Below are 13484 nucleotides of genomic sequence, written 5' to 3'. Positions count from 1 at the left end.
GCATTCAGGCATTTTCTTTGGAAATGTATGTGGTTTTGTGATTCTTTTTCTCGGCAAGAAAGACGCATCAAAAAGAAAAGATTGTCTCCTGTCCAGTTACTTCTTCTCTAAGAAAAAAATGTGCTAGATCAGATAGGCTAGAAAGTGTCAATAGCTCAAGAATCCAGGAATGAGGTTGATGGACAAATATAGATGTGGTGTAAGCAGGCTCGACTTCATTAACATATTTGGAGATACACCCGCTTGTACCAAGTCTGGCTTTGGCCCTGAATCAGCAATTCCCCAGCGAATAGAGTCTCTGAAACCAGTGTCGAATTTGACCCATTTCATCTGACATCTGCATCCTGCCTCAAAGTGGCATGTCACACTTACTGCACATCAGATCACACCTGCCTAGGCAGTCATAGGCAATTGACTTTTTTTGTAAAAAAAAGAAAAAAAAATCTAGTCACATATCATCAAGAAAAACAACATTGTTTTAGGACTCTTATCTCTTCACTCCCAAATATCCTGTTTCTTCGAGCTGCAGTGGCCAGGACCAATAGAAACCTCTTCCTGCCATTGGCTGACTTCATTTCCCAGAGTTAGCACAATCTCATCCGCTCTAAACAACCTCATCAAAACTTCTTTCTGGTCAGAGCGAAGCAATAATTATTATTAACAATTATTAGCAATCAATAATCTTGATCACATTATGGCAAGCACTATTAAGGTAAGAAAGGGGTACATTTTTTATTGAAATTTTTTTCAGCAATGTGTTCTTTGGTTTCCTTTATCAACCTAGATAAGTTAGAATTGGGCAACACCCCCACTGCCACAATAGAGGACAACAAGATTTCCTTTGTACTGCCTAGTAAATTTCCTTTTTCCTACTCCAACCATCCGCAAGGCTTAAAAACTTCAAACTCGGAAAAAAAATTGGTTTTTGTAAATCTGCTGTGGATTGCATATGCGAAGCCCTTTTATGAGAGCTTCTGAAATTTCTTGTAGGTATCATTATGACAACTTGGATGTGTTTGTGGACTGCCATGAGGGGAGAGGGTGCTCACTGAAAGGAAAAAACGGGTTCCTAAGAACGCTAACCTTTGGATACTTTTAAATGTTTCTCTTGTTGATGGGGACGCAAATATTAGCAAGCAGGAGTGAGAGGCACCAGCTCGTTTCTGTGTCATGCAGATGTTGACGATGTGCTTTTCTAGAAAATCTATTCTGAAACTCAGGACTATGCTTAATGTTATTTTAATGGTGGCGGCAAAATCTCCTGGGTGTGTTCTTTTTGTTTCAATTTTTTGGACAATAAAATTCTCTTACTGGTTTATAAATTTATCTCGGTGCGTAAGTTTTGTTCTTTTAAGAATGGCTTTGCTGAGTTTTTCAGGTTGTGTCACTTAGAAAGTTGAATAAATCTATATGTCTATCTATCAAGTCTTTGCTTCTCTGTACGTTGCAATAGATAGCAGTTACAGATATAGCAATAGCTGTGATTAATTGCAGAAGTATAACCGTAACTAAATGCTTTGTGATAGTGAAACTAATTTTACGTAAAGAGCAAAACAGCATGTACAGTGAGGACTCTGCATCATTGTATTATCAGATTCGGGATCAAGGTATTTGATTTCTTCATGGTATTGTGTATTTTTATACTTTTCTAATTCTGCCAGAGATTTAGTAAGAGATACGGAATGGCAGCAGTGCCTGGTCATCAGCTAAGTGGAGCTGCAGTTTGATTCCTGAGTAACTTCTGCTTAGTTGTTTACATTTTAATGATCATTTGATGCTTTCTGTTAAAATTTTTGAAATCTGGAAGTCTTGCCTCAGGACAATGCGATTAAAAAGGATAATGTACCTTCTCTTTTCGTAATCAGTGATGCTTTCGAGAGTTTATCTGTAGAGACAAAGATCTGAATCTACTTTGCATTGCTGGCCAGTATCTATTATATGCTAAGTAGCTCCCGAAACAGCTGAATTCCCTTTGTTTTCACTGTGCAATTCAGAGCACAGAGGACGTGAAAGGATAGCGCTCTATATGAAAATCTTGAGGTTCAGAGGGTCAAGTTTTGCACTGCTTAAAGAAGGTGCTATGTGCTGAGAGAGTAATGTGGGGTTTTATGCATCTATTAAACAGAATGTATTATTGATATCAATGGGAATTTTTCTTCCAAAACAGTGGTACAATGTGCCTAGATATTGTATATATTTTGAGGAGTTTGTGGGGTTTTTTTTTTTGACATTTTCCATGAGCTGAATTATAGTAGGGTAAGTGATAATAAACAACATCACTTTGTTGTTATTTTACCTCTACCTTACACTACAGTGATGAGAAGATATTACCATGCATTGTGCAGCCTGTGCAATGCAGACAGCAAAGCCTCCTAAGCGGAAAAAAAAGTACATTTTTGTCTCCTCATCTGGGAGCGTGAAAGCTGTGGGGGAAATGTGCACTCCAAAACCCTGAGGATTTTGGCCCTCAGGGGCTAGAAAGGCCTTATATTTTGAAGCAAGGTTTTTATGTATGCAAGTGCAAAATGTAGAATCATTGGGAAAAAACGACAGGTGCTTTGTACTGTGGATGCAGGAAATGTACTCTGACATGAAGCTAACCAAGTCCCAAGAGATTCAATTCTGCTTTTATGCTGGGGATATAGAGAAGTTATTTAACTGAGAGAAGGTTTTTGAAATAAAAATATTCCATCTGTAGGCCAAAGGGGTATCTGTGTTTTTGCTAAACAGCTATGTGATATGATTTCTCTTATTTTTTTGCAATTTGAAAATAATGGCCTGTGTTCTCTGCTGGTGACAGGTAGCACAGGTTTTCCAACACAGGCACCGTGAGGCTGTAGCTGTGAAGATAGAAAGCATTATATGGGATCTCTACCCAGGGTATCGACTTGCTTTTTTAGGGAACCTGTAGTCATTAAGTGTGAAAATTGGCTTCTGAATGGCTGTTTGTTTGTTCATAACCAGGTAGAAATTGCTATGGATGACTGTTTGATAACTGTTTGATTCGTCCTTTTTGTATCACAAACCTGCAGACAATTTGGGTTCACGAGAAGTCGGACTGACTTAATTGGGGCTAACTGGTATATTTGAAAACAAACATTTGTGTAAGATTTCTGGGGCTGGTGTTGATGTCACAAGCCTGGTTTTGTTGGGAAATACCTCTCTTCTCATACTCTAATTTCCCTCTGTTGCCCCCCTCCTTTCTCTTTTTCCCTCCTTCTCCCCAGTGATAGGCGAAGTGGCATGATTCATAGCTCATCTCAGTGCTGATAAGCAAGTAGAGCAGTTTCCTAAGCTTTTGCCAGCAAGTCTAGAACAGCTTGTTCCTCACTGGTGTCTTTGGTGAAAAGTTTCTCCTAAGAAGGAGGAAGCAGCATTGCCTTTTTCCTAGACTACGAAAGAGATTAGTTGCTTTAATTTTGACATTTCTGCTGTAAGAGTAGCCATCCGAGCTCCGGCCAGTGGTTCTTGCAGCCCAGCGATGGCAGCTGCTTTAGAGGGCAACGTAAGAAAGTGCCAAGAGGAAAGCGGTGGGATAGCGTGTACGTCTCCACAGTTGGGGTTTTGGTTTCTGTACACAGTCAGGAGGCTGATTATTTCTAGTATATTCACACCATCTACCTGATGCATATACGGAGAATCTCACTGTTACATTTTTTCGGCATTCTAAGGAAAAAATGCTTTTTCAAGGGGAGAACGTGTCCTAATAGTCATGAGTTCAGCACAAAAGTGACATGTTTTGTTCTGGCACAAACAGCACCTGACAGATGTGTGCAGTGGCACAATGATGCAGAGCACTGAAGCTGAAGACTGTCACATCACTACAGCGCTGTTAATTATATGTGTCCTACCAGTTACAATAAATACAATTTTAGAAAATATCAAGGTCTTCTGAAATAGGTATCTTTTTTTTTTTCCTTTTCAGAATGGAGCAAAAATTACTTAAGTGTTACCTTGTTGTGAAGTAACAATACTTATCCTGAAGGTCATTTTGTTTTTCCCACTTATCCTATAGCGAGGGAAAGAACATTAAATAGAAAAATGCAGCTAGAATTTTAATTCCTTGCCCTGTAACAGGCCTTATTATATTTCTTTGCGTGACTGCCAGTGCAATTGTACTTATTTTTAGAAAATCTTTTCAGTAAGTTTTCTTCGATGGCTTCTTGATCACACTTATGGATATTTCTTTTACTGTAATTTACTTCTAAATACATGCATGGACACTTTTTATTATTAATTTCTAAAATGCTGTTGGATTGGAAGCTATGATTTCTGGAAGAAAATGTATGTATATCTGATAAAGGACAGGAGAATCACTGCGTTTTCTACAGCTAGAAAAAGTATGGATGTACTGATTAAAGCAGTATATACAAAGGCAAGATTTTTTGTAAGAGAGCTTCTCTCTAGATTGTTACTTATTTCTCACTTTTTTTAAAAAAAGGCTAAGTACTCCCTCAAATATTTCTAAAGTCAAGGAAACCTGAAGGAGATTAAAAAATCTGTTCTTGGCATATGGTAATATTTAAGCCTTTGTTTAGAGGGCTGCATCTGCACTGAAGCCGATAAAACTAATACAGTAATTTATACTTCTGTTCCTTGCATTAAAAAAATTATGAAGATCATTCCATTTTTGTTCCTCATCTCAACTAGCAAATGATTCAATGCTATATTTAACTTTAGGCCTGTAAATAGTCCAATTGTCTTTGGTGATATAATTCCACTTTCTTAAAGCTAACCTCACACATAAGTGCTTTGGTGAATCAGAAACAAGAACAGAAAGAGTGCCTTAAGCTGCGTAGCCTGATCTTGCACTCCTTAATTCAAAGTTTCCACCAATTTCAAGGGGATTTTGTTCCAATAAAGGCAGGAGAATCAGGCCTATAATTATTTCCAGATAAAACAGTATTTCTGACTCAAATACAAAAGAGTCATACAAGAATAGAAGAAGGTATTTGGGAAGTATTACTTTGTTTTATCTTGCTTTTAATCAGCAGTCATTTAACTCATTTTATAGCTGGTTCGTGGCTACATATGCCAAAACTAAGTGCAATGTAAGGATTCTGTTTCGCAGAAATGAGTCTGCAGGAAAGGAACAACAGCTGGAAAATGTGTATGTGTGACTGTTTGGGTTTGTTTATTTGTTTGTTTTTCTTAACAAGATCTATATTATCTTGTAATAAAAAGTTTTTCAGTAAGTTCCATGAGTTACAAAGGGCCTTTCAGATACAACGTTAAAAGAATCAAGAGCCCTTAGGGAGTGACTTGCTGAAAGATAAATGCAGAAGTATTTTTAAGAAACATGAATGCCAAAAGAAGATATTTATTTTCCAGGTGACAGTTTATAATCCAGTGCAAATATATAATGCTGTTCCCCCAAAAGGAAGCAGGCTTCACAGTGTAAGTTTCTAAATCAAGCCAGCAGAATTATTTTTGAAATAAGCAAAGTGTGGGGGAAAAAAGGAAAAGTTGGGTTTATATCACTTTTATCATCAATTTTAACAGAGTAAAACTGATTTCACAGTTCACAGTTAATTAGCTAAAAATTAATTTTCTTTGATAGGTAGCGGTAGAGTAGAGAAATGCCACCAGCAGTTATTCACATTGTCATTAGTGATAATGGCCTGACAAATGCATGTGTTCTCCTCATCATTCTGCTGTCCTTAATATGCATTTGTGTATTGCAGAAGAAATGCTGACTGTCTTCAAACCACAGAAAAAAGATACAGAAACTTCAAAGTGCTTACACAAAAAAGTGATTAATCTTTTCCTTCAAGGATGGATGTGTTCTTATGGTTGAAAAGGTTATTTTAAATGTTATATCCAAACCTGCTTGAGGTTGAAGAGCACTTTATCGCTCCTTCCCCCACCCCCACATTAAAAGAAAGGCTGCACAGTCCCGTAACACAGCTCATCACAGTGATGAGAGGGAAAAGAAGTTTCAGGCAATTTGGTGAGATTCAGGTTGCCAACCTGTACCACAAGGAGGTTATCTATCTCCTTGGCATGCAACCTTAGAAACTGAGTTGCTGGGTTTTATTATGCAAGTAGTTATCCTATTAAAACCACTAGACACTGCTTTCAGGAAAAGGATATTAGTTGGTTACAACCACGTAATATTAGTAATGATTTTTAAGAACTACTGGGTTCAAACTAGTGTTTACCAGTTCTGTTAATTATTATGTCATAAATCTAACTTCTGTCAAAGTAAGATGAATAGAATGACAGTTGCAATCATAAAAATGTCGTTAAGTATCAAAAGGTTAAAAAGAGTCATGAGTAATAATTAGCAGTTTTATTTTTTTTTAATAATTAGCAGACACATCAAACTGTCATCCGCATACAACAGACCAGACAAATTATCTTTCAAGTAGATTTTGGAAATGAATGAATGGAAGGAATGCATATGATATGATGTCTCAACTTAGCTTGACATGTATATTTATTTGGAGGGTGAATCTCAACTGATGTGTGGGAAATGGTGTCACTCAGCCATGTTAACACATTTTCACTAGGAAAAGATCTGACTTGGTGAGTTAAATGTGTGTATTGCCTGGTTAAGTAATGCCTGACAAACAGGAAGGAAATATAACAACAAATTGGAAGTATGGGGTATATGCAAGTACCTGAAGGAAGAGGTGGTGAATAACTATTTATGGGAAGTGGCAGAACTCTTTAAAATGACCTACCTGACTTTACAGACATCAGAGAGCGAAATATAGGGGAACAGTACTATAATTGAGAAAAAGCCACAGGAGTCTGCCCTTGCAGTCCTCTTCCTTAACTGCTAGGAATTGTACTGACACTTGGAAAGGGAAGCATCTCGCTCTGACAAACCCCTAATTACAGATGTGCTGAGAGAAACAAGTGACAGCATATAAGTCCTACGTGGAAGATTATGCATAACCACAGTGGTATCACATAAGATTTTTTTAAAACTTGTTCTTTAGAGTTGAAAAACATCTTTTTTTAGATGATATGTTTATTACCTTGGTAAACAGTAAAACGCTGTCACAGCAATTACCTTGATGATAAAGAGTCTGTAGACAGATACTTCCTGTGTTCATTTCCTACCAAGATCAGTCGCCAAAATCAGGGACTACCAATACAGGAAGTGCTTTCAATAGGAACTTCCTATCTGTTAATATCTAAGTCACTGAAAAGATCTAAGCACTTCTTGTTTGAAATAAAGGTAACGTCCTAACTGTTGCTATTTAAACATTTAAGCCACAGAACAATAGATCTGTTTGCATAAAAATTTAGGAAAATTAGGACCAATGTTGTTATACCGGACTATGAAATCTGTGAGGTTTTTTTTGCTATGGTAGGAAAAGTGGCCCTGAATTTTATAATACTGTAAACCAGAATGCTGTAAAGTACATTGGCATTCCGGCAGATTAAAAATAAGCAACCTCCCCCCATCACCTTGTGTACTGCCTGCATCCTTTCCTTATTCGTATGCATCACCCAATGGACTGTACATTTCGCTAGTGCTGAGGTAGTGCTTGTCCGCAAGTAGTTCAGGGCATGCTCAGGATATATTAAAGACTCATGGCCATTCTTGCAATTCACTGTGCCATATATATTCAACTGAAATGACTGAAATGGAAATTTTGCCTCTCTATACAGAGAAATAAAACCATGACTAACCTTCTGGTAAGAAAAAGAGAAACGTAAAGCAAAAGAAAAGTAAACAGACCTTAAAACCTCAATTGCTAATAGTAAGTTCAGGGTAATTACTTTCAGGCACATGAATAGAATGAATGAGGATTTAGGAAACCTGGAGTGAAATCAGCCAAAGTGAAGTCGAAAGGATTCGGCCAATGACTTGTCTGCGGCCAGGCTTTTACCCAAGTTATTCAGGAGCTCAGCCCAAATTTTGTTCATTGTTCTGCCTGTGACTCCAGTGGAGTCACTCCAGGTTTCTGCCACTGTGACTGAGATCAGTATCTTGGCCTTTCCCCACAGAGTTCAGCAGTGCTTCGCTATTGTGGCTTGGTATATATCATGCCTATTCATCTTTGAAAAATAGACCCACATTCTGTTATCCCTTTAGACTACTGAAGCATGAGGATTATTGCCTCTCTCAGAAGGGCAGTTGTTTAAATTCATGTTGTGCTCTAACAGGGTGGGAATCGGAGGATGGATTTATAGACCCCTTCAAAGAACATAATAAATACATTGTGTGGAGCACTGGCTGTCAGATGGGAGAGTTGGTCCTGTGGGGATCTGATTCAAAAGCCCAGGTCCTGAAGATGAGTCCTGCAAGTTGAAGTTAGTTTTGACAACTAACTTCCGCAAGGCCACGGGTGAAGAAGCTCTAGGAAGTTGCCCCTTGGCTTTGGGTTCACCTCAGTGTTAGGGAAATGCATGCTGCATCCTAAAAGGAATGTTTCTGGGTCTTGACTAGCCAGCTTTTATCTACTTGCATAAATTTTTATTATTTTTAGTCTTTGGCATATTCACATCTATTTCCCTCATGTGTAAGGTATTCCCTTGGAAGTGCTCAAAATTATTGCTTTTTGCTAATCAGATCAACTTACTAAAGTGTGGCCAGAGACATTTTTCACATTATTTCCATACAGCCATTACCTTTTTAAAATTTTTCCTGTGATTTGTCATCAAGGCATAGTTACATGTATCGTTTTCATGGAATTCAAAATCTGATTGTTTAGTCTACATAAGGGGGGAAAAAAGAGGGGGATCCTGTGCCTTTAATGTTGTTTATAACGGTTGGACAGAGCCTGTCAGGTGAAGGTTAATTGCTCTCCAGTTAAAGCAGTTCTCTGCACAGATGGGTTATCAGGGCTGAACACTCGTTACAAGATTAATCTCATTTCCGACAAGACTTCCCTTTCCTTCAACTGATTTTTGCTCAGCCATTGGACCTGTCACCAGCCGTTAAAAGAAGGGTGGGTTACCTCTGGGATATTAATGCTTGTGTGCAGTGAAACAATGCAAAGTGTGTGTCATATCGGTAGGGAACATCTTTAGGAGACAGCACATTTTAGTGCTGTTCTGAAGGTCGAGATTCATAAACAACAGAAACAATCAGGAGCGTTTGTGTTAACCCTCTTAATGAACACAAACTCAAGCTGAATCATCTGTGGGCTCCTTTTCTGTGTCTGCTGTACTCTAAATGTGGTATTTTTAAGAACGATATTTTTGTTGAAAATTTTAGTTAATAAAATAGCCACTTCTGAGATGTGGAAGCCTTGGCTTCCCTTCTGTACAGTCAATAAACTGATGGATGTGGCTTGTTCAGTTAATATTGTTTTGGCGAGAGGAAATATGGCATGGTGACCACTCAACGAAGTTCAAACTTTGAGAGTTTTGTGTTGAGCTCTACATCAAACTTGTGAAATTTGCCTGCTTCCCTGAGTGGGAGTAAATCCGATTTGAATATACTATATCCAACAGGCTACAGTGGTATCAGATGGATGTAAAGTGAGAGGAGGACTGCGTGCATAACATTCTTAACATCACACTGCCTTGTTAGTTAAGACTACAGCAGGACTGCCAATCCAGGGTGATTCTGAGCAGCTGGATGGAGGGTATTCAAGGAGGCTATGGTGTGAACATGAAAGTCTCGCTGGAGTTTTGTGTTTATTTCAGGAGTTCTGATACAACCAAAATAACTCAACTTGGCAAAAGTCTCTGGCTGCCAAGTTTCTTCCATGCAGCTTTAGTCAGTAAATTCCAAAACACTAAACAAATATTCAAGGCAACAAACAGTGTAGCTCTTATGTTTCCTCAGAGTTTCCTCTCCTGGCTTCAGATCAGCACAATCCTGCCCATTTAAGGTGCTGAGGCTCTCCGTTGACTTGAGTCAACTTTGGATCAGGCTGGGTTGGCCCAGCTGAAAAGACAGGCTCTATGGAGGGTCACAGGCAGCACAGCGTTCACTGAATGGTCATCCTAGATGTGATTCATCAAACCGTACAGGCACATGCTGAACTGAAAGTGTCTGTGCAGTTCCACTGACATTTTAGATTAAGAGTGTGCCTAAGTGCTTCGTCATGCTGGGCTCTGCTGTGGCAGAGTGCCTGACCCCAAACCCAGCACATTTTATACACCTGTAAGGACAGAGGTATCTGCAGCATGTACAGTGTTAGGTAGTTTGTATTAGGTAGTAGTGGGGAGGCTGTGCCCAGGAAAAGATCAGGAAATTGTGTTATTTTCTATGTGGAGGAAAAATATAGGAAAAAAGACACTGAAAGATACATATCTTTGTCTTCATCTGATAGATACAGATAGATACAGAAAAAATTCCCCCATGCATGGAGCTCCTACACAGAAAGAAGAGTAAAGTTGTATGTATTGTTCATCATATTGGTCAAGAAGCAGTTATTCTGAAAAATCTTCCAATAAAAGTATTCCCTGAAACTCTTATTTTTAGCTTATGTTTTGTAAACAGTTAACTAACAAATCTTGTTTAGTTTTGTTTTGTAGAGAAACCATAACTTGTATAAAAATAGGTTTTGTCTGAAAACCATACTCTATCTACCAAGTTTTGACAATTAATTTCCTTTTTTTTGTTTTCTTCTAATCATTAGTGTATTGACTTTACTGCTGAATTCCTATTTTTTCAAATATTGGCCATGTTAAATATAGATTTACTCTTAATTTAAATTACAGGTTTTAAGGAAAGGTACTTGCTACAGAAAAGCTGAACATACATGTAAAGCTGAAAAGAAAGGTAGATGGGAATCTAATCTATGGATGTCAGCTTTATAAACTCTTCAACAGTATGTATTCAGAGCCAAAGAAATTCAGATAAGCTGAGTCCATTACTGCTTCTAATAAGACAACAGTATAGTAAATGTTTACAATCCTAACTAAATCTTATGAGTTTCTGCCTGAGAATGCAAGTGTAATAGAAAGTCTTTAAATGCAGTGGGTTGGAATTTTCAAGAGTCCTTAAGTTAGGTTTTTAAATCTCCACTTAGACATCTAAAAAAGGACCTTGATTTTCTAAGGTGACAAACCACTCAAGAGTTCCCACTGCTTCTGCTAACTGAGATTTTTGGATGGGGGGAATTTTGCAGGTGACCTGCTTCTTTGTAATTGGCAAGAGCCATTATGGCAGTTACCTGCTCCTGGCAATGTCAGAAAAGCTACTTATTCAATAGCACTTTTCTAGAACAAGTAAGGAAAGGAAAATTCAAAGTGTTTAGACCATTTTTTCTCCTGGGAAAAGTCTTTGGTTACTAAAATAATATGATTGAAAGTTAAATAAAAACAGTTGAACAGTAGGTGAATTTGGATGGAGTGGCTTTGCTGTACTTTTCTTTCTTGTACCTCCCTCTAAAGCTGTACTGTTAACCAGCTCAAAGGCTAGAAAATGTCATTTTTTCAAAACTTCTCCCATATTTTCCTTCCCATCTTTAACATACTGAAACAAAAAGTGTTTTTGATTAGTGAAGTGGTAACTCTGTGCCCTTTCAAACTCTTCAGACTTTTTGTTTGGTGTTGTTTTGCTGGGTGTTTATTTGCATGGGTATCAATGACATGATTTGGAGAGAAAGCTTCCACTAACCATTGCTACTAGTGCAATGCTTCTGCATTTTTCTGTCTTACTTAGGAAGGGAAACTTTAGCTCCGCACATTCAAAATGGGCTTGGAATGGACGATGAATTGCAAAGCTGCATCTCTGGCAACTGTGTTGCGGATTTGACAACCACAATGCCTTTCTTTTTAAATGCATTTTGAGCAGATGTTACAAACATTTTGAAGTATAGCACAATCTATAAAATTATATGTATTCTGCATGAGTTATTTTTCCATAATGGTGCCTAGATCCTTTCCAATTAGCATGCATTATAAATCTTAGCTGTCTCTAGATTTACTTATTTTTCAGACCTTCATCACATACTAAATCTAACGTTTTTAGAACCCAGACCAGAGCAAATTCTATTCCCAGTGTATTTCTCTTCTGAGCCTGGGCCTTCATAGTGCCGTTTTCCTCAGTCACAGAGGTTTAGTTTGGCCTCAGCCTCTGTCAGTCTCAACTACCTCTCACAGGATGCAATACTTGCCAACTCTCACAATTTTTATCAGAAGTCTTATGATATTTGGTGGTTTTCCTAAAGGGCAGTTTCTTAAATGATGCGAATACTTGAAGACCTCAGCTTTCCCTTACGAAAGACACTCTAGTGTTAAAGACCCCAACTCTATCCTAAAGGTTTAAAAGCCAGGAGGCATATCCAAAGAGATAGACCTGGCAGTCTAACCTATAGGGAGAAATACATTTGCTATGTAGTAACTGAATTGTAAGTAAGCTTCAGCACTTTTGGGGTTTTTTTGATCAGAATTATACAGTGTTTGCAATATCACAGGTAAAGATAATGTATCTCTCTATATATTAGTGGTAATTTTCTCTCCAAATATTGTAATTTCTGGAACTTAAAGGCTTTTATAACATTTGAGATAGTCAATTAAAGGGAATGGTGGGTTGCTTGAACATGGCCAGCGTTAAGTAGGATGTGTGTGAGCCACAAGGTATTATTTACCCTTTTTTTCTGGCTGCTGTGCTGTTCATTTCCCTAGTCAAAAGAGGAGGACTCCAAGAAATTCAGAAGATTCAATAAGAAGACAAGGGAAAAAGTCAAAAAAGGTTCTATATGAAAGTTTCAAGGTGAAGATAGAAAGCAATGGGATGCAATATTCAAATTAAGATGAACAATAAGGAATTTTATAATTTTGTCAGTAAAAAATATTTGAAATTCAGGATGCAGGAGAAGATGAGATTAGCTTCAAAATCATGGAATAACAAGGTGTAATATGTGCTGTATTCTTTATTTTCTTGTCTGTTTTTTAAACCTTGACCTTCATGTTTTCAGGGTTTTTATTTTTTTGTCCGCAACTGTTAGGCTACAAGTGGTTTTTTTTCCTGAAATTAAAACTAATGGTCTTAGGTTTTCAGCTGACTCTTGAATTTAGGTTCAAAGGGAAATATAATGAGACTTTCAAGAAGATCATGAAAGTTGGCAACTGCCGTGTCTTAAAAAGGAAGCTTAATAAATCCTCAGAATTAACTCTTTCAAAATAATAGATAACAGATATACCAAGTAGGACTGTGATAATGCTGAAAATTAAACTTCCAAGTTTGCTAATGACACTAAAAGTAGGCACTGAGGAGAAGGAGAAACAATATAACTTGATTCAAAATGACTTGCAAAATGCTGCATAAGCAGCTGAAACAATAATAATGACTGCAGGTCAGTGCTAATAAATACAAAATAAAGATGGGAAAACAGAATCTGTCAAGGAAGTATTTAGAGTCTATCAAGGATCATAAGGAAGATAAATTTTTTGACTTTTTGAAACTGTCAGCTTAGTACGCAGGAGACATTAGGAGGAAAGAAAAACAGAGTCATTATGCTATGAATTTTCATGACAGTGAGTATAAACTACAGTCTCCAGTACTTCAGAGACCATTTGCAATCACCAAACTTGTGTAAATAAATGAGAATGTGGCCAAGCAG

At 37.6% G+C, this 13484-nt stretch overlaps 1 protein-coding gene across 13 annotated transcripts in view; it reads left to right on the top strand.

The window, feature by feature from the left end:
- The window catches only part of ERG (ETS transcription factor ERG), a 148871-nt gene that overhangs the window by 82792 nt on the left and 52595 nt on the right, over positions 1–13484 (top strand). Inside the window, exon 1 of one of the 13 annotated variants that reach the window (XM_026121575.2) lies at positions 569–712. The exons of the other annotated variants lie outside the window; for them this stretch is intronic. Within the exon in view, the coding sequence (XP_025977360.1) occupies positions 695–712 (18 nt within the window). The 5' untranslated portion in view covers positions 569–694. Of the gene's footprint in view, positions 1–568; positions 713–13484 lie in introns of those variants that run through there. 13 annotated transcript variants of the gene reach the window in all.

The sequence above is a fragment of the Dromaius novaehollandiae genome, chromosome 1, assembly GCF_036370855.1.
Source record: "Dromaius novaehollandiae isolate bDroNov1 chromosome 1, bDroNov1.hap1, whole genome shotgun sequence".
Classification (NCBI taxonomy): domain Eukaryota; kingdom Metazoa; phylum Chordata; class Aves; order Casuariiformes; family Dromaiidae; genus Dromaius; species Dromaius novaehollandiae.
The sequence above is the reverse complement of the archived record's forward strand: the minus strand, read 5'-3'. Positions and strand labels throughout refer to the sequence as shown.